A 26,275-nucleotide genomic window follows, 5' to 3' on the forward strand; every position below is an offset into this window, starting at 1 on the left:
TAACAGATCAAAGTAATCGCTTACATCCTTTTTGTTCATGCCTCGACTTCTTGCTAAGGATACGTCTTCCGATTTTCTTATACTCAAGTCAGGGTTTCTTCTTAAGAATGATTGTAACCAGTCAAAACCTGCAAGTTTTTTCCTTGTTGAAAGTAGTTTTAATATGTAATTCTTCCGCTAAACTGCATATCATTTCTCTAACTCCAGCTCTTGTAGGTGCAAAACCAACTTCTTGCAACTTAAGCATATGTTTCTTTATTTTATTTTTATTTTCTTCGCCAAGAACATTACTTGCTTCTAATGCACTTTTTTTAATTGTTACTTTTCATTCTTCTTCTTAATGTAGGTGCTGGTACTTCAAAATTCCGAGAGGCAGCATTGACCCCTATTTGTCCACTTCTTACGGCATGTATGGCTGATTCGAGTTGATTTTCAGTCCATAAATCACGTTGGCAATTTTCTTTTCTTTTATACTTCGTTGGCATGGCTGAAAATAAATTTTTCTATTAAAAATATCTTTATATAAGTAATTAAAGAGCTAGGCCATATCTCCCTAACATTTGCTAGCCAACTAACCCGAGTTGTCAGGGTGAGATGGCCCACTTAATTTTCGTGTATTGGTAACGTTTGAAAGGACTGGCAACTATGCCTACATAACCTCAATGATACAAACAACATGCCATCAAAACGTGACTTCGATAAAATACAAACAAAAATAAGTGTACAATAGTTTTGACGATTACCGAAAAAAGTTTTAAGAAGATGTAAATAAGAATTTCTAAATATCTTACCTTTTAATCTTGGGAAAAACACGAAAAGAACAGAGTATTGCTAATACCATACGCACGATTCAAATAACGCAATGCAATTGACTCCAAATAGGATAAAACTGTGATATATTCGACCGAGTCATCTCACCCGACGAGCCATCTCTCCCGAACTTACCCTATATAATTTTAAACTGATGGTTTTAAAGCCCACAATGTAACTAATAGTAATATGTTGTCAGGAGGTACGGACAAAAAGCAAGAATACATCAAAATAGTTTATTTTTAAATCTTTCACAAAAGTGCATTAATTAGAAAACTGAAAAAGCAAAGCAGACGGTGTGCGCAGTGGTATCATTTGTCTGAAGCCATTTTTTTTGTCAACAATCCAATAATCTCTTCCATTAATTTGTTTCTTGTAACCTCCCTCTTCTGCGAACGAAAACGGAGGCTTAAACAACGTTTGATAAGATGGTGGTGGAGTGATATTTTCTGAGAAAAAGTTCTTGGGTTTTTTCATATTATTATGTACCTCAAACCAGTTTCTCGTGTGAACGTGTTGTTTTCTTAATTGATATTGCTTCACCCACTTCCTCCATAGGATTTCCATCAGAAACACGCATGTAGCAACCGCCAAACCTCCACATACTATATAGTAAGTGAGAAGGAGGTCGGTATTTCTGAGTTTTCTTTCAGTACTGCCTAAATTTAGGGGGCATATTTCTGCGTCTGGGAGGTTTTCTCGCAATTTGAATTCCACAATACCTCCTTCTACTAATCTTTGTATACTAAAATAAAAAAAAATTCTTTATTGTATCTGACTTTCATTCCGTCTATTATAATTAAAAATCCAAAAAACCAAAGACCAAACAACTATTAAAAATAATCCAAAAAATATTAGAACAAAACAGAATTCCTCAAGAATAGAGATCAAGAATCCTAATACATCTCTTCAAAAAGGGAAACAAATCGAACAAAGAAAATTACAAAGAAATTAATTTATTAAACCCAACTCTAAAATTAACAACCAAAGTCATATCAAATAAATTGAATGAAATTATAACACTAGCAGAAGAACAACAAGGTTTTAGATCAGGAAGAACATGCACCGACGCTATATTTACAAATAGGCATGTACAAGAGAAATCATTAGAATACAATAAACCGGTATATCTATGTTTCGTGGACCATAACAAGGCACTTGATCGAGTGAAATTAAAGGTCATTATCCACTTATTGTGGGCAAGAAACATACCTCTAGGAATAATCAAAACCATCGAAAATATCTACCAAAAGAACACAATAAAAATAAAAGTAGAAGATGAACTAACTCTCCCTATTGAAGCTGGCAAAGGGATAAGAGAGGGAAATTTAAGAAATTCATTGAAGATAATTTACAATGTATGCTGCACCAATTTAATATAGCCGCCAGAAAATTTAACATGTTAATTTTCCCAAAAAAGACAAAATTCATGGTTATAACAACAAATTTACTAAGATGTAAATTGGTGCTGTAGGTCAGATAATAGAACAAGTGATGAAGTTTAAATATCTAGGGATCACATTATCTAGCTACGGAAAGCTCGAAACAGAAGCGGGAGATCAAGTGAATAGAGCAAACAGAGCCGCAGGTTGAATGAATGAAACAACATGGAAAAATAAAAATATCGGAAAAGAAATTTACAAAGGCAGAATTTACAAAGCAGTCATCAGACCAATAATGGCATATGCGGCAGAAACAGAAGCTAACAAAGAGACATAAAGACGTTAAGAGACGGTTTTCCAATAAGAAGACGATCAGTAGGAAGACTACGAAAACGATGGAACGGCAACTTACTGGAATCACATTAAAAAACAGAGTCATGTCTACATGAAAAGAACAACAAGAAGATTATGAAAAATTTGATTAAAATAAAAAATGATTGCTAAATGTAGTTTAGAAGAGGAAAAACAAACATTGTTTTATATGTCCAGGTATTAAATGTGACACATTATAAACTTTTACACACCTAGAGAAGATCATACTTGTGTATTCAAATTTACTTTTACATTTTTTCTTTTTTAAAACTATGAAATTCTTTTAGTGGAAGGTATATATGTAATAATAAGTAAATAGATACTTACGCCAGATCAAACAAATATCTATATTTAAAACTTTTGGAATAAGCGAAAGCCCTAGAAAATTTCGCTATTGGGAAATTAGCGACTACATAAGTACATCGCTTGCCTTCTTCCACTCCTTTCACTACCTTATCTTTGTAATCATTATACATCACATGGTTAATAACAGTTCTTTCTCTTATAAACATCATTTTTCGGTCTTTAACGAAATTGTTAAGAATCTCTTTATCATTAACAGTGGCGAATAGCTTATCGTTGCCAATTTTATCCAATAATGTCTCTTTGAAAATATTTTCATCGTCTCTTTCTGATATTATTTGATCCCGCACAGCATTAGCTTTGTTGGTCACCCATTTGTGGTGGTTTTTTCCTATGTCTTCCGGTGCATTTATGGGTAACGTGAATTTGGACAGTGTTAAAAAAGCCGTCAAGTTCGCCGTGTAGAACGCTGTAAGGATGAGTATAAACAACCACCAAGTTGAAAATAAAAGACGTGTTGAATCTGAAATAAAAAAGGACACATTAAATAGACTAGCGATAAACATATTTTCTGAATAATTTTAAGCAAATTTGTGTTTTTGGGTACGCCGAACTCGCAATGGAAAGCCACCACCAATTTTTAACATTTCGGTGTTCAAATGTTTTTTTTTGACCTATTTAGCCGGACAATTAGTTTAATACGTAAAAACAATCTCCTACACTTCCTTTAAATTCATGGCAATTTCCTAACCGTTCGTTCATTCACTCAATTTCCTAACCTTCCCATTGAAAACACTATTGGGTGACTATACAAAAAGGATTGAACAGGAACACACGCTTCATAGGTGCCCTTCATAGCGACTTTTTTTTAACACAAACAATACAGGCAACGGTTAAAGGTAAATTACATAAAATGACAGACAATGGGAAATACAACATCTAAAGTCCTACCATTTCGGATTCACACAACACTGAAAAGACAGTTTAAATTTTCCGTTTAGTACGTTTGAAAAATTCCCATAAAATTGATCTAATAGTTCAATTTCGACTACCTAAATAGAGTATAGAAGCAACTTTCTGCGGCAGTATGATTTTTTGTTGGGAGATGGCTTGAAATAAAAATTTTATGGCTTCTTGATTATACCGACATTGAAACATCCAGTGGTCAAGGTCGTCATAATTGCCATTACATTCACATATATCAATATTGTTCTGAAGCTATTTTCTTGTGGCATTTTAAATTAATTACTATTTAAATGGGAATAAGCCACAACTAAAGGTTAAAATATGTTTATTGACGTTTCAATTTCCACTTCGGAAATCGTTCTCAAAATTTGAGAACGATTTCCGAAGTGGAAATTGAAACGTCAATAAACGTATTTTAACCTTTAATTGTGGCTTATTCCCATTTAAATAGTAATTAATTCACATGTATCAGTTTCGGAAAGCTTTATTTTATATAGGTAAGCATTTACTGTAGCATGTTTAAAAAGGCATCTAACGTACATAGTATAAATTTTCCGAGAGATGGGGCTTCTGTCATTTGGGGGAGTAGATGGAAGAGTTGGATATATACTGCAGTATGCGTTTTTGCTACTATTAGTAATGGATCGCCACTCAATTTCCCAATTAAGTCTAATATGTTTCTTCCTAGCTGAAACTATATCCCATTTGGGCAACTCGTTGTATTCTATACCCACTAAAGTAGCGTCTTTAGCCAAATGGTCTACTTTTTTATTGCCTGGAATATTAGAGTGACCTTTAAAAACAAAGTTAACAATCCTTTTTAAAGAAGTCAAGATCGTTAGCTTTTCAAGCGCATTTACAATTAGTCTATTGGTATATATGTGTTTAGAGAAGTGTCTTAATGCGAGGAGGACAGACTGTGAGTCAGATAAAATTATATCGTTCAAAATATAATGTGCTATTAATTATCCAATCCAACGCCTTGACAATGGCTACCAATTCAGCTGTGAATATTGAGCAATCTGATTTTAATTTGTACTGAAAATAATCTTGAATATTGTCTATGTAAATGGCACAGCCAACACCAGCCGGCGATTTTGAGCCATCGGTATAAATTTTACAAGAATGGTTACAGTCTTCCAGCTTGTTCTGTATTACGAAATCTTCGTAAACAATTGAAATAGATGAAAGAATTACTACAGCAGGTTTATATTCATAAAGTATGTCATAATTGGAGTCAAATAATGGAATCCCTTCTTCATTGATTGAATATTGTGATAAATTGGGAAAAGCAACAGCTAAAGTTGGAAAGTTTTTATTTGCCAACAATTTGTTTGTTAGATTTTCAACAGAGACAGAAGATATTTTTTGTAATAAGCTTTTTTGATTATTAAACTGGCATTTAAGAATAAATTTTTCTGCCAAAAATAAACGTTTTAAATGTAAAGGTGGCTCGTTACATTCTGCCAAAAGGGCTGGTGTGGGAGTAGATTTGAGAGCTCCTAGGACTAACCTTAAAGCTTTGTATTATATTCGATCCAATTTAATCAAACCAAATTTTGTCGCTGATCCATAGAAAAAGCTTCCATAGTCCAAAATTGATCTGGTATATGCTCTGTAAAATAATAAGTTTATTTTTGAGTCTGCTCCCCAATCGTATCGATTAACAGCCTTAAGGATATTAAGGCTTTTTTCACATTTGGTAATGCAATTATTAATATGCTCGTTCCAGGTTAATTTTGAATCCAAGGTAACACCTAGGTATGCAAAACTGTTATATACAGGAATTTCCAGCTTGGAGAATTTTAATGTACTAACTTTTGGTAACCTATGTCTCGAAAAAAATACTACACCTGACTCGTCTATTTGAAAATAGATTGACTCTGACATAAGCACATTTACTAGGCACTCCTAATTTAACAAGTTGATCAAGCAAAAGGTCGAGAATAACGTTATCATATGCACCAGAAATGTCCACAAATAAAGCAGCTGTGTATTGGTTTTTAGAATACGTTAACTGGATATCGGTTCCAATCCATAGTTCCTTTCCCTCTACGAAACCCAAGCTGATGACCGTCTAGGTAAAGGTTATTACTTTCCATCCACCATTCTAATCGATTTTTCATGATTCATTCAAATGTTTTCAATATACATGACATAAGAGATATCGGTCTTAGGACATTAGGATCATTAGCTTTTGGGATAGGTATTACAAGACTCTGCTTCAAAGAATCACAGTTATCACCTTTAATTAGAATATTGATAAAAATCTCACGGAGAAATTGAAGGCATATTCAATGGAAATTCGATCACTTATTACTTTATTGTTCCTCATAGGTTCTTTGCGATCATCCAGAAAAAACTTACACAATTTCTGGGATAATTGAAAGGGAAATGGTCTGGAATCTTGCTAGTTATCTATGAGTAAATCCAGATTTCGCTTCTTGATACGACGCTTACGGTTTGACAGTGTTATTGATAAAGATAAGCGAAAAGCCATTGACAAATTGGCACCAATAACAGATGTGCTGGAATTACTTTAAAACAATGTTTAAGCTTATTTAAAGCTTTCGGGATAAAACCAACAGAAAATTCTGTTCCGAATCTGGAAAATGGGTTTGTGGTGAGTATTTAAAAGATATCTGTATAAACTGCCATAAAATGAGGTTATCTGAATGTATTATCATTTTTCACTTGAAAATAAAGTTTTGTTGTAATAATTTTTTGGTTTTATCTTGATAAATACAGTGTACTGATTATATTTCCATAGAAAATAAACTAAAACTTCAAAAAAAAATGGCAAATAAAAATGGGTGACATTTGTCCCCCACGCCACTAAATATAGCATTTAGTTACGCTACTAACGGAGGAATAAATATACAAATAACAAAACTCGCCCAAAATCTCTACTACTCCAGAGATCATTACTATCAAAATGAAGTCAGCATGTTGGTTGCCACAAAATATGTCAAAAATTTTACACTTAATTCTGAGAGAGCCATTCTACTCTTTTAAGTCTTTGTCTTTGTTAACAAATGTCTACGAAGAATTGTTCGTATATTCTGGCCTAACACCATCAGAAACGAAGATCTGCTACACCTGACCGAACAAAAGAGGGTACAAAATGAAATTAAGTCCAGAAAGTGGGGTTGGATCAGTCACACACTCCGAAAAAATATTTCCAATATCGCAAAGACTGCCCTAGAGTGGAATCCCCAAGGGAAAAGAAAAAGAGGTTGTCCAGTACAAACTTGGAGAAGATCCATCATGGACGAGATAAGAGGCCAAGAAAAGTCTTGGAATGAGGTGAAGGCCTTAGCGCAAAATAGAACCCTATGGCGCGTTTTCACTGAAGCTCTATGCTCCACTTAGGAGTTCAAGAACCTTATATATATATATATATATATATATATATATATATATATATATATATATATATATATATATATATATATAAGTAGAAGAAGTAAAAAAAGTTTTTAAAGCTGTTTGTTGTATGCCAACTTTTAAAAGTTTATTTTCTTTTTAAGTATTTTACCTGTTCTAGGATTGACAGTAGATCCTTGTTTCAGCAGTGCCCCGTACACAAACCACATACACGTTGATAAAGAATAAATCTCATTGTCATCATACTTGCATATTCGGCTCTGGATTAGTATCATGATGTAAATGATAGGTCCTACTACTAATATAGAAAAAATGATTAAAATCCAAACTGGTGTTGTAAACGGTGCTAGTAATCCTGACCCGGTTGCTGATTCGGTGGGTCGGTTCATCAAAACTGCCCATTCTGCGGTGTCGAAACTGGTGGAGAATATTATGTCATTGCGAATACTTTCTATTATGGGTAAAAAGGCAACTGCAATGTCTACTTGCTGAAATATATTAATAGATATTAATATGTATCACTCTTTAAAACAAAAGACTATTAATCGTTAGAAAAATTCATTGCAAAATATAAATTTTAACATACGCTCCGCGACAGCTGAAGGGTATTATTGGATTTTTAAGGTTTAGATTTTCAAATGGTATGCGTCAGAAGTTGAGAAAATCTTGTATTAGAATTGTGCTATGGATCAAGAACGTCACATAAATTAGATTCTCTTTTTAATCTAGGGTAAAAGTATTTGCAGTCTATTGCGAAATCTTTGTATTGTTACAATAATACAAGAAAGCCAAAGGGTTTTGTGACACCATAAACCAAACCTCTATTTTTCCTGCAGTGGGTTCGTTGAACTTTTGAAATTATTAACAATTTAAGGCTAAAACTGTATCATTTTAAGAACTTTCATCTACCAGTAACAAGTAAATCAGTTTGACCTGTTTTGGACATCATTATTTGATAAAACACAAAAACTTTACAATTGCGATTTATGAATGTCGAATAATTAATTTATTGCTTAGAAAATTGGAAAACCTAAGAATTCTTAATTTTTAATAAATATTTATACCTATTATAAAAAATAAACCTGCAACCTTCATATTGCCTGGAGCCCTGGAAAGTTTGGTTTTAATGTAATTATTATTTCAGAGTAATTCATTCATTATTTTAAAAGTTATTTAATTTGTTAATCTCAAATCGTGTTTTCTTCAATAACATAAGTTAGAAAAAAATGAACTCATAAGAATTCTGTGGATAGCATAACCAAAAGAGAGAGAGAAAGGAAGTTATTCTATCAAAATAATTTAAAAAAAGTCAGAAAAAATTATTTCCAACATTGCAAAATTTAATTGAAGAAAATTGTAATTTTTTCCTTATAAATAATTAGAATAACTTTTTCGCTAAGAATTTAAAAGATCAAGGACTAAAGTTTTATTATACAAAGTTTAAAAAATATTGTCTTTTAAAAAAGTCATCTACATAGCTTCAAAATGGGAAGTTTCCATTCTTTCAGCTTTAAGTAGTGGAGGGAGTACTTTAAAATTCGCGGTATAAATCATACTTCCAGTTCTTTTTGATGGATTTTGACGTTTCTTTCTTAATTTGTATGTGCTCTTTCTTAACATCACGAATGTACCTTTTGTTAATAAATTTAATGTTAAATAAATAAACTACAGTCCATCTAATTTACAAACCGTTTCACGTCATCGGCGTCATAGCCCGTGACGACACATGATACCAACACGAAATATTTAGGCGGTAGGTGTGTTCTTTTTTAGAATTACTTTGCCGAGTACACTGGCATTACAGCCACTAAACATATTTTATTATATACGCGTAGAATTAATATATAAAGATTTCTATTAATGTTAACTTAAAGAAATAGACAACAATATGTTTCATTTAATTTGTATAAATGCATTATAAAGCGTTGTTATGAAGAACATTTGTTCGGAACACACTGTAACTGTAATCGAACGCAGGTGAAATTTTGGCATACATTGGTAACACTTATTTGACAGTTGCGGTGTTGACACTTTTTGTACTTTATTATTTTAAATTTTAAAGTGAATACCCCTTGTTTTATATTTTTACCTATTTAATAAAATCTGTTCTTTTTAGAACAAAATTAGTGTGTTTTATTTTAAAAATGTCACGTAAGAATTTAAATAGTCGTTGTAAAGAGTATAATAATAATTATGTGACATATTTGATTTAAAATGGATTTAGGATTTTTTTATAGTTTGGCAACTATGTCAACTTCGATCTCTGACGTAGATAATGACGTGCAACGGTTTGTAAATTAGATGGACCGTATGTAAACTGTTTAAATATATTTCCGTAAAAAAATTTAAACAATATTGTTAGAACAACTCTTATTGGAAAACGTAAGAATAGAATTGTAGTTAATTGATAAAATAAAATTATGTATAATACACACATCAAAATAATCTAAGAGATAAAAACAAAATGCGAGATTACACAAGGATTTTAAATAATTAATTTAAAATAATTTTAATAAATAGGTGTAAACAAGTGTCTCCAAAATAAAATACATTTTTTCTTATTTATGCAATATTTATTGCAATAGCAAGAAAATTAAAAGAGAAGTCTCTAAGCCACAAAATGGTATCAAAAAAAAAATAAAAAAATAATTTGTTGCCCCTCAAAGTAGTGTTTAGGTTAAATGAGTAAAATATATGACCTCCACGGTTAATGATTACTGCCCTACATCTGTAAGGCAAGCTCATAATCAAATGTTCAATGTTTTTCTGCGATATTCTGTTCCACTCCATTGAATGGCCCTCAAACAGTTACTGTCTTGTATTGAACGCAATATTTTGTTGTAAAATGACTCTGTCCAATATGTCCCACATATGCTAAATTGGATTTAAATCTGACGATTGTGCAGGTTATGGTAAAATTTCAATTTCATTATCTTCGATGAATTTTCTCACGACTCTGGAAGTATGCAGACGCTCGTGAGTCTAAGCTGAGAATCTACAACACAGTAATTTGACTAGTGGTCACATATGGATGTGAAACGTGGCCCTCTCAACCACTGATGAAAATCAACTGAGAATATTTGAGCGCAAAATACTAAGAAAATATTTGGACCAACCCAATGCAGCGATGGTTCGTGGAGAATTAAAATGAACCACGAGCTGGATGAACTAATGCAGAGTGCAGATATTTTCAGATTTGTAAAGTCACAAAGACTAAACTGGCTTGGTCACTTAGAAAGAATGCCAGATAATCGAGCTGTAAAAGTAGTCCAGAGATGAAATCCCCAAAGAAAGAGAACAAGATTAAGGCCCCGTAAAAGATGGATAGACGACGTAGAGAGGGATCTTAAAACCATGAACATCAGGCAGTGGCGAAGGAAACTATCCGACAGGGCAGAATGGAAGAACATTGTTAAGCGGGCCAAGACTCACAAATGGTTGTAGCGCCATTAGAAGAAGAAGACGAAGACCAGCTTGTTGTGCAAAGCGTACAACAGTTAGTTTCAAAATAATATCCTAGGAACCTTCTGCATGGTGGCCAATAGTTCAGAATTGCCAGAATATCTCCAAATTTTTATCCGTCTTGTATCTGGTGCATATCCAAATTGGTACTCATCTGTGAATAAAGTTAAGGCCGACTCACGTCTAACCCAATTTGCGTGTTCTTGGGTCCACTGAAGTCGATGAGCGCAAATTCCTCTGGATAACACAGGCCATCTCACAGGTCTTCGTGTATTTAACCCTACTTCATGCAGTCTATTTCTAATGGTTTGTTCACTTACAAACACCTTATGGGTCTCTTGCAGCCTCATTTGTAATTGAGATGTAGTTACAGTGCGATCTCGCAAACAAAACAAAATAAACAATGAATTTTACTGCAGACTATGTGTAAAAAAATATTTGCATTTAACTCCTTTCATACATATATGAAAATAAAAATATACATTTTCATCAAATATTGATTCGATCCTTCATTTACTATACTCCTATTACAGGTCAAATGTTGTTTATTAATTGTTAGTAAGTTTTTATTATTTCTGTTTCTCTTTCTGCTATGTCTTACCTATAGCATTACATATGTAATGATTGTGCAGATTGGCTCCCAAATATATTTGTAACGGCGAATGCGTGTGTAGAAGTGTAACTCTACCACACCCGTTTTTTTTTAATTCTTTTGAAATAATAACTCTCTCTCTCTCTCTCTTTCTCTCTCTTTCTTGTTAATGATACCCGTAGAATCATTGTAAGTTAATTTTTTTTCTGACAACAAAAATGCTGTCAGGAATAAACAATTTGAATAATTTTTAAACCAATTGATGTATCACTTGACATTTTAACCACATTTTTAACACTATAACACCAATATTTTCACACAATATCAAAGTTGTATGTTCATTTTTACAATTATTATTAACATTTATTAAAAATTAAAAATTATTAGGTTTTTTTACAGCTTTCTAAGCAACAAATTAGTAAATTCGCCATTTTAATGCTTTAAACGTGTTTTATTAAATTATTGCCTCCAATTCATTAAAAATTCTCTTTACTAGTAGATACAAGTTCTTAAAATTGTGCATTTTTGGTTTTAAATTTTTAATAATTTAAAAAGTCTACCGAACTCACTGCAGGAAACAAAAAGGTTTTGGTTATTGAGGTCCATAAAACTTAACATACTTGTCAAATGCATGGCCAAGTCACCGTACCCAACAGAGCACTTTTTTTACCTTATTTATCTGGACTAGTACTCTTCTTTTTCATTTTAGGATGTAGGTAGTTACTGCATATTCCGGAATCAAACATTCGGTTTGTAATTTACTATTTGTTTACTTGTCGATTTTCATCCATTCTGTCTATATGTTATTTTCTGTTTGTTGCGTATTTTTATAAATGATCAGCGTTTTAATCATGGCAACTCGAAACAGATTAGTGGATGTCTCTTAATACAACACTCAGAGATTTCTGAGCCAAAATGTTCTTCTTGTCCTATATTATGAGGTGTAGAAGGTTATATCTCTCCGAATGTCTCATTACATGGACGAAATATTGTAACTTTCCAATATTTTTGTTTTTGTTATTTTTGTGTTCTTTTCCATTCGCTGTAAAACTATTTTCGACCCAACCTATTCTTAATAGTCGTAGGTGGATCCACATCTCAAAGACCATCAATTTTTTCATTAGTGTTTCTGTAGGAGTCCAGCTCTCCATGCCAAACAGCAATGTGGAGTATATATAACAACGTATTAACTGATTTTAAGAATTATTCCTTATTAATTTGCTCATATTCCAGTTATCGTTAACATTGTCGCCCAGATAAGTGATATTATGGACTCTTTCAAACTGATAAAAGTGTAAACTTAATATATAAATATAAGGTCTCTACTTACGTCTTTCTCCAAAAGGTTTTTTACATTTGCTTTCTTAGCGTCGCCCAAAAATACATGATCTTGAGGCAAAACTATGGAATAGTTGAATCCGTACTTGTCTTGAAGGATGTTTAAAATATCAAATGCAATACCTGTACCCACTAAAGATCCATTAATTCTATCGTATCCACTTAGCTCTCCATTCTAAAATAAAAAATATAAATTTTATTTAATGAGTCTTTAAAAAACCAGTTTTCTGAGAAAATTTTGAAATTTTATTTGCTAAAGTTTTCAAGTAAATAAGAAAACTTGGTGGATCCTACAATATGCATCCATTTACACAGCCAAACTTACTGTTATTCTCAAAATTTAGAAACCCTGTCCTTGATTCTGAGTAGGTGCATTACACAGAATGATGGAATTATCTTGAATAAAGGAAGTATAAATACCTTTGTATAGGATGGCTTGGGCTCGGTCATAAATATGACAAAAGCCTTTCTCTGTTTGGAAACGATGGTGCAATGATGGTGAGTAAGAGAATAAGGAAATTACAGCGACCTCCGGATAAATTGTTCAAGATGTAAAACTAGAAGGTATGACTGAAAGAGGTATTTCAGCGGAGAATGAGTAACTTGAATAGGAATCAGTACATGGTACTGTTGCCTTTAATGAAGTAATTGCTAGTAGGTATAATGAGGTGTTTTGAAGACGGTGCATTAAAGAATAAAAGGCCACTTATTAGTATAACGATATTTTTAGATAACAGAAAACAATTGTTATTTATTATGTGATATTGTCTTTGCTCGGAGAAAGAAATTCATTAATAAGAGACGAAATACAGTATTTCGAGGTAAATAAATGCTATTTTTTTTTCACACAGAAAAGATGTGAAGGTAATAATGGCAGTCAAGTGATTTCTAAACCAACTAAAGAGAAATTTTTGGTTCCTTCAATCTGACTGAAAATAGAAAAAACACCAGATTCAAATTTGTTATCACGTAAAGTACGAAGAGTATTCCTGGAGTTCAACTTTATTAGGTTTCATGTGCCAAAGGTCAACCTAAGGGTAAACAGTAATGACCTATTTTCTTGTAGTCCATATAATTCTTGTGCAATAATAAACTATATGCAATATCAGTGTAATGCGTTAATAAAGATCTGTGATATAGAGCTCTTTAACTGTAGTGTAAGGGATATTAAAAAATGTTAAGAATAGATAAGTAATGGACTCAATTTTAAAACTTTTGTCTTTTTTTTTAATGTGTTTACTTTCTGTGTTTTTATTTTGTACTTGTGTGCATATTGTATTTTTTGTATTTTGTGTGTGTATATTGTTATACCAAGTAATGAGCACTCTTACATGTAATTACTACCTAGGTGGTGTTTGTAAGTTTTAATAAATAAATAAATAAATAAATAAATAAATAAATAAATAAATATGTAAAATGCATGGAATATTTGCATGAAAACTTGATGCGAAGTTGTTTTTTTTTCGGAAGTTTAAAGTGTGAAGGGTTTTTGAAGACTTTTTGTATAATAGAGTACTGGGAGAGGGGAAGGCATATTAAAGGCACAGAATGGCTTTCGAGATGTATTGATGGCGGATGTAGTGATTAAACTCAAAGAAATTGCTGGGGTAGTACGACGTTAATGTAAAGATAGGACAATATATTATGTTAACCAGATAAAAATTTTCAACATAAGTGCAAATGATCCTAACCTATTATGCTACGTCTACAAATCACGCTGAACTTTTAGCTTGGGGCTACGTTGAAAATCTGATATTCACGACCGTGATTAAAATGGAAAAGAAATTAAAAGGCATGGGAGTAGATTGCAATGTAGATAAATGAAAAAGGGTTTAATCTGGATAATACAAAAGTCGTCTTATTAGTAGAGAAGCCAAAACTGAGGAAGCAAGAGAACAGTATAGAGCTGGTGCAAATTTTGACGAACGTAAGTATAAGTAGCCTTATGTTGCATTGAAAAAGTTTTCCTATGTAGACTGATGACGAATTTTGGCAAACTCAGGGCAAGTGCGAGTAAACTTTTATGCTCGGTGATTTATTTTATATTCTTGTATGAAGTGCAAACATAGCTGAAGATTTTTAAGATCACGAAGTATGCCTCTAAGTCCAGATAAAAAGACACTTCTCAGGGTTTTTTGTCACTACCATATTATGTCAATGAATGCAGTGTTCCTACATAAGGGGACGAATAATTAAAAACGAAAAAGTACACAGGTGGACCGAAGACGTGAGAGGCGGCAGAAAGGCGGAATCTTATTACTAATTTTAAGACATAGGTCACTGATAACACAGGAAGTTTAATTATCCGATTCAGCTGTTACAATACATGATTTCGGCTTCTATCTAAAACGGATTGGTAAAGACAAGACTGATGTAGATACCAACGAGTATATGCAGGTACTACAGAGCATACTCTGTATGCACAAAATGATTAAAAAAAGAGAGAGAGATATAGGTAAGAGGAACCAAGTCAAGGTTCTAATTGAGCTTTGTAGTGACAAATATTAACCGTCAATTTTATCTAATGCGTTTCCTACGCATTAGATAAAATAAGTAAACATATAAAGGCAAACCAAAGAAAGAAAAGTTTAATTATGGGGAGTGATGAATAATAAAATTCTAATCTAACCCTTTTTCATACCATTTTATTTGGAAGCTCTTGACTTCCCACGTTATCCAAGTCTACTACGCCACAAATTAATAAAAAATCAACTGATAACTAAGAACTACATAAGAATATCTAAAAATGGCCTAGCAGGTAACTGGACAAAAGTATCAGTCTCGTTAGCAGAAACATTTCACAACCAATTTTAAAACCTATATTGGTGTGCTGGGTCTTAGTACTGAAAAATTGAGAGAACGAATGAAGTCTGTTAATCTCGAGTAAAAAGTATCGGTGATACCATAGAAACCTTAAACTTATCCAAAATAAACGTTTACTACTTAACTAATGAACACGATGAGGATACTAAAGTAGCTTTTTGCCAATTACTACAGCAAAAATATATCCTAAGACCAAAAAATGACACCAAAAATCAACACCAAAATACTGATAGGTGACACAAACGTAAAGATATAAAATGAAACAGAATACATTAGAACAATTGGAAGGTATAGGCTACATAGGGACTCTAATGAAAACTGCCAATATCTTATTGACTTTGCAGCTAGTAAAAACATGATCAGCAGTGCTGTCTTCTTCTTCTTCTTCCTCTTTATAAGCAATTCTGCTTGTTCATTGGCGTATTAATACCTCTATTGAAGGTAGTCACTCCGTCTTTTGCGCGGTCGTCCGATACTTCTTCTGCCGATTGGTGACTTATCTCTTGTTATTTTGACAACACGGGTCTCTTCCATTCTGCTTATGTGGTTATTCCATTTTTTTTTATTTTGTGTCCATTTATTTATACCCTGTATGTTACATTTTCTTCTAATGTCTTTACTTCTCTTTCCATCTCTCAACATACATCCTGTAATTTTTCTCAGTACTCCCATCTCTGCCGTTTCCAGTAGCCTTTGCGTTGTGGCTGTCGGGTCTTGTTTCTGGGGCATATGTCATTGGTCTTATACTGGCTTTATAAATTCTTGATTTCATCTCAGTGTTAATGTGTCTGTTTCGCCATATAGTATTAATAAGGCTTCCTGCTAGTCTATTTATTTTTTGTGCTTGATCTCTTACTTCTTTGTCTAGGTCTCCATGGCTCAGTGTAATTCCCAAGTATTTTATTTCCATTATTTGTTCAATACTGATGCCATCAATCTACTATTGTTTTAGTTTTGTAAGATGAGATTGTCATGTATCCTCTTCCTTTGTTAACGGTTTTGATGATTTCTTCTATGCTCAAATTACAGAGCATGGGGCTCAATGAATCCTCTTGTCTTATTCCGCTGCCTATTTTTATGGGTTCTGTAAGTTGTCCATCTATTCTAACTTCTATTTTGTTGTTTTGGTAGAAGTCTTACCCTGTCAAATGCTTTCGTTAGGTCAATCAGACACAGAAATGCTGGTCTACTCTAGTGATTTCTCAGCAATTTGCTTTATAACGAATATTGCATCTGTACACGATCTTCCACTACGAAAACCCTGTTCATCTGCTAAACTTATCCTCTGATTTATTAGCACTTACAAGTTTATACCTCTGTAGTTTTCTGGCTGTTTTTTATCTTCTTTTTTAATAGTAGAATTAGTTCGCTCGTTCTCCATTCTTCCGGTATTTTAATCTGTTTTATAATTTTATTAATTAAAGTTTTTAATTGTTCTGTCATTGCTGCGCCACAATATTTCAGTAACTTGTTTGGTATCCCGTCTTTACCTGCTGCTTTTCTGTTCTTCAGGTTCTTAAGTGTTTTCCAAACTTCCTGTACATTTATATTAAGTTCTTCATTTGTGATAATTTCTGGTTTTAGTGGTTCTAGCGTCATTTGTTCTTCCTCTGCAGATAGCTTTTTTTAGTGCTAAGTGCTGTCATATTTACCCACAGCAACATACACAAAGGCAGCTGGATATCTCCTGGCACTTCTTGACAGAAAAGCGATTAACAACCAGCATTCTGGACGTAAAAGTAGACGAGGTGCATGCTGTGGCTCAGATCACCTACTAGTTCAGGTACACTTCAGATGTAGGATCAGCCGATAGATAAAAAAGACTCAACCAAGAAAGGAAATTATAGATCTGGGAAAACTGAAAAGACCCGAAATTCAAGAGAAATTTCAAGAAAAATAAAAGAGGAAGGTGACTGAATATAAAGAAAATGGATAGAGATCATACGAAGATCAGCGAAACCTAATAAGTAGAACTACATTAACTGTAGCAAAATCGATCCTAGGAACTAAAGAAGCGAACAATGACCAATGGTTTGATGGTGAGTGTAAGGTGGCCATTGAAGAACGAAGTAAACCACACATGAAAATATTTGACTAGACGAGGTAGAGAAATAAAAATAGTATTTGAAAACAGAAGACGAATAGCTGATAAACTGTAAAAAAAAGAGAACCCACATTAACAAACAATTAATGGATATTGAGATAATGAAGAGTTAGGCTCATCCGAATGAGAATGACGGATACAGTAGCTCATGTACATACAACATGATATGACAGATCCCTTTTCAAATACGACAAGGATTCAAACAGGGTGATGGGCCGGCAACAACACTGTTCTATTTAGCACTGGAATACGTAGTTAGAAAAACATCAGAAGTTAAACACAACACACTTATCAATAAATCAGTCAAACTGGCAGCATAATTATGCAGATGACATAAATATAATGAGCCGAACCAAAGCAACCGGTGAAATTACGTGTACGGAACTTAAATACATACCTACCTTTAGGTGTCAGTATCACAAAGGACAACATTAAGGATGCGGAGCTTAGCAGAAGAGCCTAAGAGTGTCCATAATCCGAACGATAGTGAGGTATAGAAGTAAAACTGCTGTGTTGACTCAAAAATCTGTAAACCGCTATAAATCTAATACATCTTTGCAATAAATAAGAACAACAGGTACCGAATCAGATACAATTATGAAATATATAATAAATATAAAGTACCACGTTTCTGTATACAGCCTACAGCGTCTTTAATGACAGGCCATGAATTTACGATAAAAGAAAACAGGCTTTTCAAAAAACTGTTGAATACAAGAATAGAACGAAATAGACCTATTGACAGGCCAAGAAAGCGATAAGGGGATGATGTAAATGAGGACGCAATAACTCTTCTTGGCAATCGATCGTGGTGGAGAATGGCTACCGACCGTAACGTGTAGAAAGGTTTGCTGAGAGAGGCCAAAGCTCGAATTGGGCTGTAAAGCTAATGGATGGATAGAAATTAAAGTAAGTAAATCGATTTGAATAAAACATTAAACTAAACTCAAAACACTACATAATCATTACTTAAGAATCTATGATAAAAGCAGAAATTAAGCATACCTGCAAAGTTGTAATTAAAAGAGTTTCTGTTGCAAGGTCTTGTTCTAACTGAATTAGTTGTTGCTGTCTATAAGTGCTTAGAGGTTGGGCTAGAAAACAAAAGCATAGCTATAGTAGTATAATTATAGAATATTTGAAATATTTATTTCTGTAGCTGTTTAATCATAAAATATTTAGTGTGACTCAGTTCCAGTTTATAAGTCCCAGTTTGACTAGTTCTTGATGAAGTATCGTTTCTACTGAATCATATGCTGTTGTTAATACTTAATTCCAAGAAATTAATGTAAGAAAAACCATATGTAAGATGTTGGATATTTTCTGAGTGAATTTTATTTTTGGAGTGTCACTAATACTCCAGTCGTCAAAAACGAAAATCCACTGAACTTCTAAAACTTATACGAGCAATTTGAGTTTGGCTAAGATTGATAATTTTAGCTTCCCAAAAATATGCAAAAAGTTTACTACTCTTAACTCTAAGCTTCACCCTAAAATCCCCTTTTACGTAGGGGAAGGGGGAGAAAAAAATCGATTTGCCAATAATCTGTACGCCGAAAAAAAAAATATTTCAAATAAAAATGTAGCTAAGATAATTAGAAACAAAAATAATTATTAGCACTTTTTGTGTTCAATAAGCCGTTCTCTTATAAACAATGCTTAAAGCGACCGGCGGTTTTAAACGTCAGTTACGCGCACGAAATCAATTTTAATTAATTTAAAATCAGATTAAATTTTATTTAAAATTAAATTTGCTCGCGACAGAAATAAACAGACATTCAAAATCACCGGTAGCTGCAAGCGTTGTTTCTGAGAGAACGGTTTATTCTACACAAAAAATGCTAATAAACATTTTTGTTCAAAATTATCTCAGCTAGTTTTTTATTTGAAACATTTTTTTAACAGTATGACTGGTAAACTTTTTTTTGCATATTTTTTTGGTGTCCTAAAATTAACATTCTCAGCAAACTTCAGCTTGGTCGTATGATTTTTAGAGGTAAATTCTCTGACGATTGGACTATGTATGCTTGGAAAAGGTTACTTTATTATCACCAACTCAATATATTCTTAATATATCTATAATCCATTTATTGCCATACGGCATTTTTATAATTATTAAAACCAGTAAAAAGATTAATTTATTTTTTGCCTGATTTGTGATTGACTCAATTATAAGTTGAGGGTCTATGATATTATTTAGAGCAATATTGGTAGAAAATCTGACTACAAAGAATTTATACAAACAAAAAGAGAAATCAAACGATTTCTACCTGGCGAAACCGAATTCAAATTTTTACCAACTGTGCTTGCTTAAACTTGCGAAGCAAACAGCTTGATAAATTACTCGGAAAGGGAATCCAAAATTGCATTCCACATGCCGTTCATCATGGTCAAAATTCGTAGTGAATTCAGTTTCTGGTACTCCAACCGAAGTAAAGTTTAAAGTTTAAACATAATGACGGTATTAGATTTTTGTTTTGATACAGAGCAGCGACAGCAGCTTATACGTATTTCGAATACCATCATGTTAAAGCCATCATGTTAAATTGGTGCAGCATACGTTGTAAATCATCTTTACTTTGCGAGAGTAGTATTGCATCATCTGGGTAGCCGATGATTGTTAGTTGTTTTCCTCCAATTTTGGTATCCTTTTTTAGTTCTTATTTTTTATTATTTCATCTATAATAAGTTTGAACAAAAGGTGACTCAGGAAATCTCCATGTCTTAGCCCATTGTCAGCTTCAATAGGGCCAGTTAATTCTTCGTCTACTTTTAGTTTTATAGTGTTGTTTTGGTAGATATAATTGATTGTTTTGATTATTCTTAAAGTTATTTATTTTGCTTACAATAAGTTAATAACGTCCTTCAATTTGACTCGGTCAAATGGCTTCTTAAGGTTCACAAAACATAATAATGCAGGTTGGTTGTATTCTAATGATTTCTCTTGCACTTGCGTCCTTATAAATATACGACCTAAACCGACCTAAAATCTTACTGTTCTTCTGCTAGTGTTTTAATTTCATTCAGTTTATTTGTTATTACTTTGGTTGTTAATTTTAGTGTTATATTTAATAAATTAATTCCTCGTAACTTTCCGGTTCTGACTTGTTCCCTTAGCATCTACTAAGGGATTAAAATAACGGATTTAGGTTGCGGTAAAGCACAAAAATTGTATACCAAAGTTGCACTCTTTTACCTAAAATGTAGTTTAATTTTTGTCGATACGACACTCTGATCAAAAAATATCGAATTTTTATCGTTGAGTTGATATAAATATTTTTATTTAAAATTAATCTCGCGCCCATAACTGACATTCAAAATCGATGGTCGCTTCAAACATTGTTAATGAGAGAACAGGTAACGACATTCTTTAGCTAACCGTTTATATCAGCTGCATTATTTATTTAAAATATTTTTTATGGAGTACAGATTCTTGGTAAACCCATTTTTTTTTGTCCTCTTCTGTATGAGCGTAGTTTTAAGGGAAAGCCGGTCGGTAGAATTAAAAAATTTATTTGTATATCTTTTGGGGTCCCAAAATTTATATTCTTAGCAAAATTCAGCTTGTTCGTATAATTTTTAGAGGCTCAGTGGCATTTTTGTCTGTGACGACGAGTATAGCAACACTATAAGTAATTGATTATTTCATTTTTGTGACTATAAATCATTATCTACTACCAAACCTTTAATTTATATTTTCATCTAAATATATGTTATATTTTATGATAGTATACCTTCTGTGAATAGTAAAATTACACCCTGAATGAAAAATTTATACTTGACAGATACTTATTTCCAGAACGACTAAAAAGACATTTTATAATGGAGTATAATGATAACTTCGATACATAAGTCGATATGTAAAGTAAATATTACACAATATTTATGATGTGTATCCGTAATATGTACCATGCTGATAAAACTTCGTTTTATTAGATTTTTCAATTTCCTTTTTATTCAATATAAAATATTTATTTAATATAAAAGATATTATTGTAGTAACCGACTATTCCTACGAGATGATTATAGTATATTGTATACGAATTTATAAACATTAATGGACGAATACGAATAGGTACATAGTCCACGAATAATTATGCTTATTGAAACATTTTTTATTCAAAATACATAGTATTTATATAAAAACTGAGATCTCACTAGCTAATAAAATATATGAAACGCGGAGCTGTTTCCGTCTTCTTTTTTTATTGTTTTTAATATGCCCAATTTTCTGCCTTAAGTTTCTTTTGACATCTCTGGTGTAATAAGTCCTATACATCTAATCTTTGATATTTTTTAGTGCCACAAGAGTTCATCTTAACTGGTTTATGTCGTCTAACCCCGACCACTCTTACCACGTGTCCATTTTAAATTTTAAATTAGTTGATATTCCCATCACGTTCATATAACACAACATGTTTAAACATCGAGTTGTAAAAAACATGTTTTCTTTCTTTGTATAGGTGGATTAACATTAACCATTAGAGACAGTTCAAGAAAGTTGAAAAAATGCCGTGTTATAGATTGATTTTGACGGCTGAACTGAGTTAAATGGTAGAAGTATTTTCGGTCTACTGCCTAAGATTCTTATGCCACGAAGTTATTTTACTATCAGGTCTATCTTTGCTTGTTATTATATCAGCCAGATAAGGTACCTTATACCAAAGGAGGAGGAAAGAGTGGGTGAAATCACCTAGGATCAGGAATCAGACAACGTACGGGTAAGTAAGTTAAAGAGATAAGAACCATTTAATACGAAGTTTCTACAAATAAATGTGGGAAAGTTGAGGGCCGCTTATGACGTTGCAGAGGTACTCGCACGAAGAAAATTAAGGATTATTAAAGATAGGATATCTGACGTGGACGTATTTGTGGTGAATCAAGGAGTTGGCATTAAAATACACTTCGTTAAGAACAGGTATGTTCTTAACGAATGAATTGAAGAGAATGCACAATGAATTCAGGAATGAGATAAGAAGATCTAAGGCTCTTAAAAGAGATATCTGGGGGCAGGGCTCTAAGATTGTGTGTATCGAATTAAAGGGGAAAAAGACATCCTACCTCTGCCTGAGGAGTTCTTTCCTCAGGTAGAGGATAGGCGTCAAAGAGTTACCGATTTCATAGAGGCGGAACCCCTTTATGAATTAAAACTCGGCTAGGCTGTTGAACGAATGAAGATCCCATCTGACATAGACAGAGTCATGCCAGAGACGGTAAAGCTCGCCGCACTAAGATACCCGCAGGTTTTCTTGAGATTGCTTAAACAACTACTTGAACAACAACAGTTTCCAACCCTCAACTCCAACAGCAGTTGAAAGACGCTAAGTGTTCAATTTAATATTTTAAGCTTTATGTCTGGCAACACTAAAATAAAAGTTCGCCTGTCATTTTTATGTCAACTGTCGGAAGACATATCTCCTCCATATTTGTTCTTTTGTAAGCAATGTAATAACAATTTTAGCAAGGCAATACACACGCTAATTTTTTCCATCCTAATTTCCAATAAAAACAATTTAAATTTAATCAGTAAGGTTGTTTTTATTCGAAGGTAGAGAAGATGAGAAAGAGGTCACGTATTGATCCAACTCTCATCGGATTAAATTGAATTTCTTTCTTGGAGAGATTGTTTTTGAAAGTAATACGGTATTTGGAAACACCAATAAAAATATGTCGAATGTTTTTAAACCACAAGTAAATCCATTGCCCGAAATAGAATGAGTTGAGTAGTTTTTAAAAAATTATGCCCAGGCAATATATTTCCAAAAAATTAATGTAGTGAAAAAAAAAGCTCCAATTACACACTGTCAGTGATATTTAGTTTATATGAATCGGAAATGTGTAAATAATAAGACATGTATATTTCAACAATACATAACGTCTAAACCAAATAAGTATGGTATCAAAATCTTTGCACTATGTGATGCCAAAATGTTCTACACGAGTAATATGGAAGTTTATGTAGGCACTTAACCGGATGGTCGATACAAAACAGATAATACTGCCAAATTTATTGTAGAACGTTTGTGTGAACGGATATATGGATCCAATCGGGGTGTAACAACTGACAACTGGTTTACTAGTTTACCTCTTGGTATGAGTCTCAAGTAACATAAGCTTACTCTTTTAGGGACGATACGCAAAAATAAATCGGAATTACCCCCAGAGTTCATCCAAGGTAAGAGACCAGTTGGATCTAGTATATTTGCGTTTAGACCAGATTGTACATTGGTATCATTTATACCGAAAAAAAAAATAAGAATGTTTTGCTTATATCTTCTTTACATGATGATGATGATATAAATTCAGTTAGCAATAAGCCAGGAATTATAGACTGGTATAATTCAACAAAGTGCGGAGTTGACGTTGTGGACCAGTATTGTGCTCAATATAATGTTTCCAGAAATACAAGAAGATGGCCACTATATATTTTATAGTATGCTGAATGTTGCAGGGATAAATAGCCCTATTAATATATTCTGCAGATAATCCAAATTTAAAAATTAAACTTAGAAATTTCCTTTTACAACTTTTCCAGTCATTAGTATATGACCAACGGAAAGTACGTGCGACTTTGCCAAATCTTCCGAAAACTCTAAAAGTGAGACTACAAGAACTTTGCGGTACAGAAGAAGAAGCTGTTCCGGTACAACCGATAGCTAACAAAAGGGGACGTTGCAGTGTTTGTGATTTTAAGAAAAATCGACCAACAAAATATTTTTGTATTTTCTGCAAAAAGTATTTGTGCTTAGAACATGCCAGTATTATTTGTAATAAATTGTTCCCAAGAAAAGTAGGTGATACGAAATGTTTTTACCTATACGTGTTTTCATCAAGTTTTGTATTATTTTTGTAAATCACATGTATATGTTTAAGTTTTTTTTATAATTTTAGTAATATAAAACGGTTTTACAACTAGCGGGAGTAGTTTTTTGTTATCGGACTCTCAGTCCGGGCGCGTCTACTAACGTTATTAAATTAGACGCGTCTACTGCAAGGTTCAATTCACCGTATTGTTTGACTGATGTCCGCCGTCTCATTAATTTAGAAAATATTAGAAAATATTAGAAAATAATGCGCTGTTATAATTAGTATATAAACCAAAATTGTAATAATTACAATTCTTGTGAATATAGAGTATTCCTTTGCAATTTGTTACAAAATTCATATATTCATATATTCATATAATATATATATATATATATATATATATATATATATATATATATATATATATATATATATATATATATATATATAAAGTTAAGGACTTGCACAGTCAAACGCAAAAGGTAGAGAGTTGCATAAGATTTTACTGTGGATCTCTAAGAAACTCATTGTCTTCCTTATATATAAATAAAAAAAGCACGCAATACAAAAAAAGTAATTATAAAGACAATCAAAAACAAAAAACTATTTATAAGAGATCAATAAAACTTGTAATATTGGCGAATGGAGTTAGTGTTGGCAGTCATATAAACCGTAACAAAATAAAGAAAGAAAAAGAAATTCAAAAAAGGAAAAAAACAAAAAAAGAATAAAATTGCCAAGAGTTAATAAAAAAATAACTACGTCAAAAAACAACCGCTTTAATAATCAAGAAGGAAATTAATAATAATTGGTTCGTCATAATAAACCATTATGCCTATAATATTTAAAATGTTTATAAAAACTTTATTTATATTTTAAATCTAATTTGATATATATTTTAAATGGAACACTCTTTACCTTCTTCAATGTCACAAGTAGAGTTCAAACACAAGCCAACTAAAACGATTTCCGCCAGACCCATTATTGTTTCTCTTTGACACCACTTTTCATTTTCACCTTACCATCGGCATTGAAGTTTGAATGCCTTATGTGTTGTGATTGTCCACTAAGATATTAAGAGTTGGTCAGCGCATGACACATGTCGTGTGTCGCATCATTTATCATTGTGTTATATCCGATAGCTTTTGCCACCCTTATTATTATACACTAAACATTGAATTTTTTATGTCAGTAGGTGAAAACGGTGGATCATTTAGTCAGCTGTTTGTTTTTACCCTATATTAAAATATGCTAGGAAATTTGTTTCTAAATAATTATGTCCTGACTAGACAAACTGTTTGCTTATATAATTTGCCTTCGCAGAGTTGATTGCAGACGTTTATATGCGCTATTTTGTTACTAGTTTCAGATGTTTGTTTTAACATAATTGCCATTAAGCAATATAGGTTTTCTCTTTGATTTTGATGCGTATTCCATTACTTTTTCTTTATTATTGTTGTTTTTTGATTAATTGATTATAATGAATTTTAGGTTAATTAGTTATTCTATCTATATCTATCTATCTATACTACCCTTTTACGAATATTATAAATAATGCCATTATTATTGTACTGCAAAAAAAGGGAGGTACCAGAAATTGAGAACTACAGATCTCTTAGCCTGTTATGTCATTTATATAAGCTCTTTGTAAGAATAATTACTAGCAGACTAGGACCTAAGCTATATTTTCACCAACCACTAGAGCAAGCTGGATTCAGAAGTGGCTTTGGAACGAATAACCTTCTTCTTCTTGCTTTCCCCTGCTCGATTATCGCGCGTTGACTATCAAATTGATTATACTAATTTTGTTGACGGCAGCTCGGAAAAAAGATTCAAAGGATCTGATGCAAAGGATCATGGTTCTAAGCCATGATGTTTTTCTTCGATCTGGCCTTCTTCTTTCATCTATCTTGCCTTGTATTATTAAAC

General features: G+C 32.6%; 1 protein-coding gene across 1 annotated transcript; it reads right to left on the bottom strand.

Annotated features, from left to right (window-relative positions):
• Positions 1–1,044: 1,044 nt before the first annotated feature.
• On the bottom strand, positions 1,045–25,392 carry Ir76b (Ionotropic receptor 76b). The gene is made up of 6 exons (XM_072520212.1): positions 25,265–25,392; positions 18,545–18,633; positions 12,605–12,787; positions 7,372–7,708; positions 2,892–3,390; positions 1,045–1,555 (listed from the first exon to the last, which is right to left on the bottom strand). Exons 1-6 carry the CDS (start codon positions 25,326–25,328, stop codon positions 1,075–1,077), a joined length of 1,653 nt encoding a protein of 550 aa, XP_072376313.1. The 5' UTR covers positions 25,329–25,392; the 3' UTR covers positions 1,045–1,074.
• Positions 25,393–26,275: the final 883 nt, after the last annotated feature.

The sequence above is a fragment of the Diabrotica undecimpunctata genome, chromosome 1 (genome assembly GCF_040954645.1).
Source record: "Diabrotica undecimpunctata isolate CICGRU chromosome 1, icDiaUnde3, whole genome shotgun sequence".
NCBI lineage: Eukaryota > Metazoa > Arthropoda > Insecta > Coleoptera > Chrysomelidae > Diabrotica > Diabrotica undecimpunctata.

What these genes read in the sequence shown, in the direction of transcription:
- Ir76b (XM_072520212.1), bottom strand. Translation starts at nt 25,328, where the DNA reads ATGGGTCTGGCGGAAATCGTTTTAGTTGGCTTGTGTTTGAACTCTACT. An exon ending in TACTTGTGACATTGAAGAAG is followed by an intron (nt 18,634 to 25,264) that starts GTAAAGAGTGTT and finishes TTTGTTTTCTAG; the next exon opens with CCCAACCTCTAAGCACTTAT. An exon ending in TACTGTCAATCCTAGAACAG is followed by an intron (nt 3,391 to 7,371) that starts GTAAAATACTTA and finishes TTTTTATTTCAG; the next exon opens with ATTCAACACGTCTTTTATTT.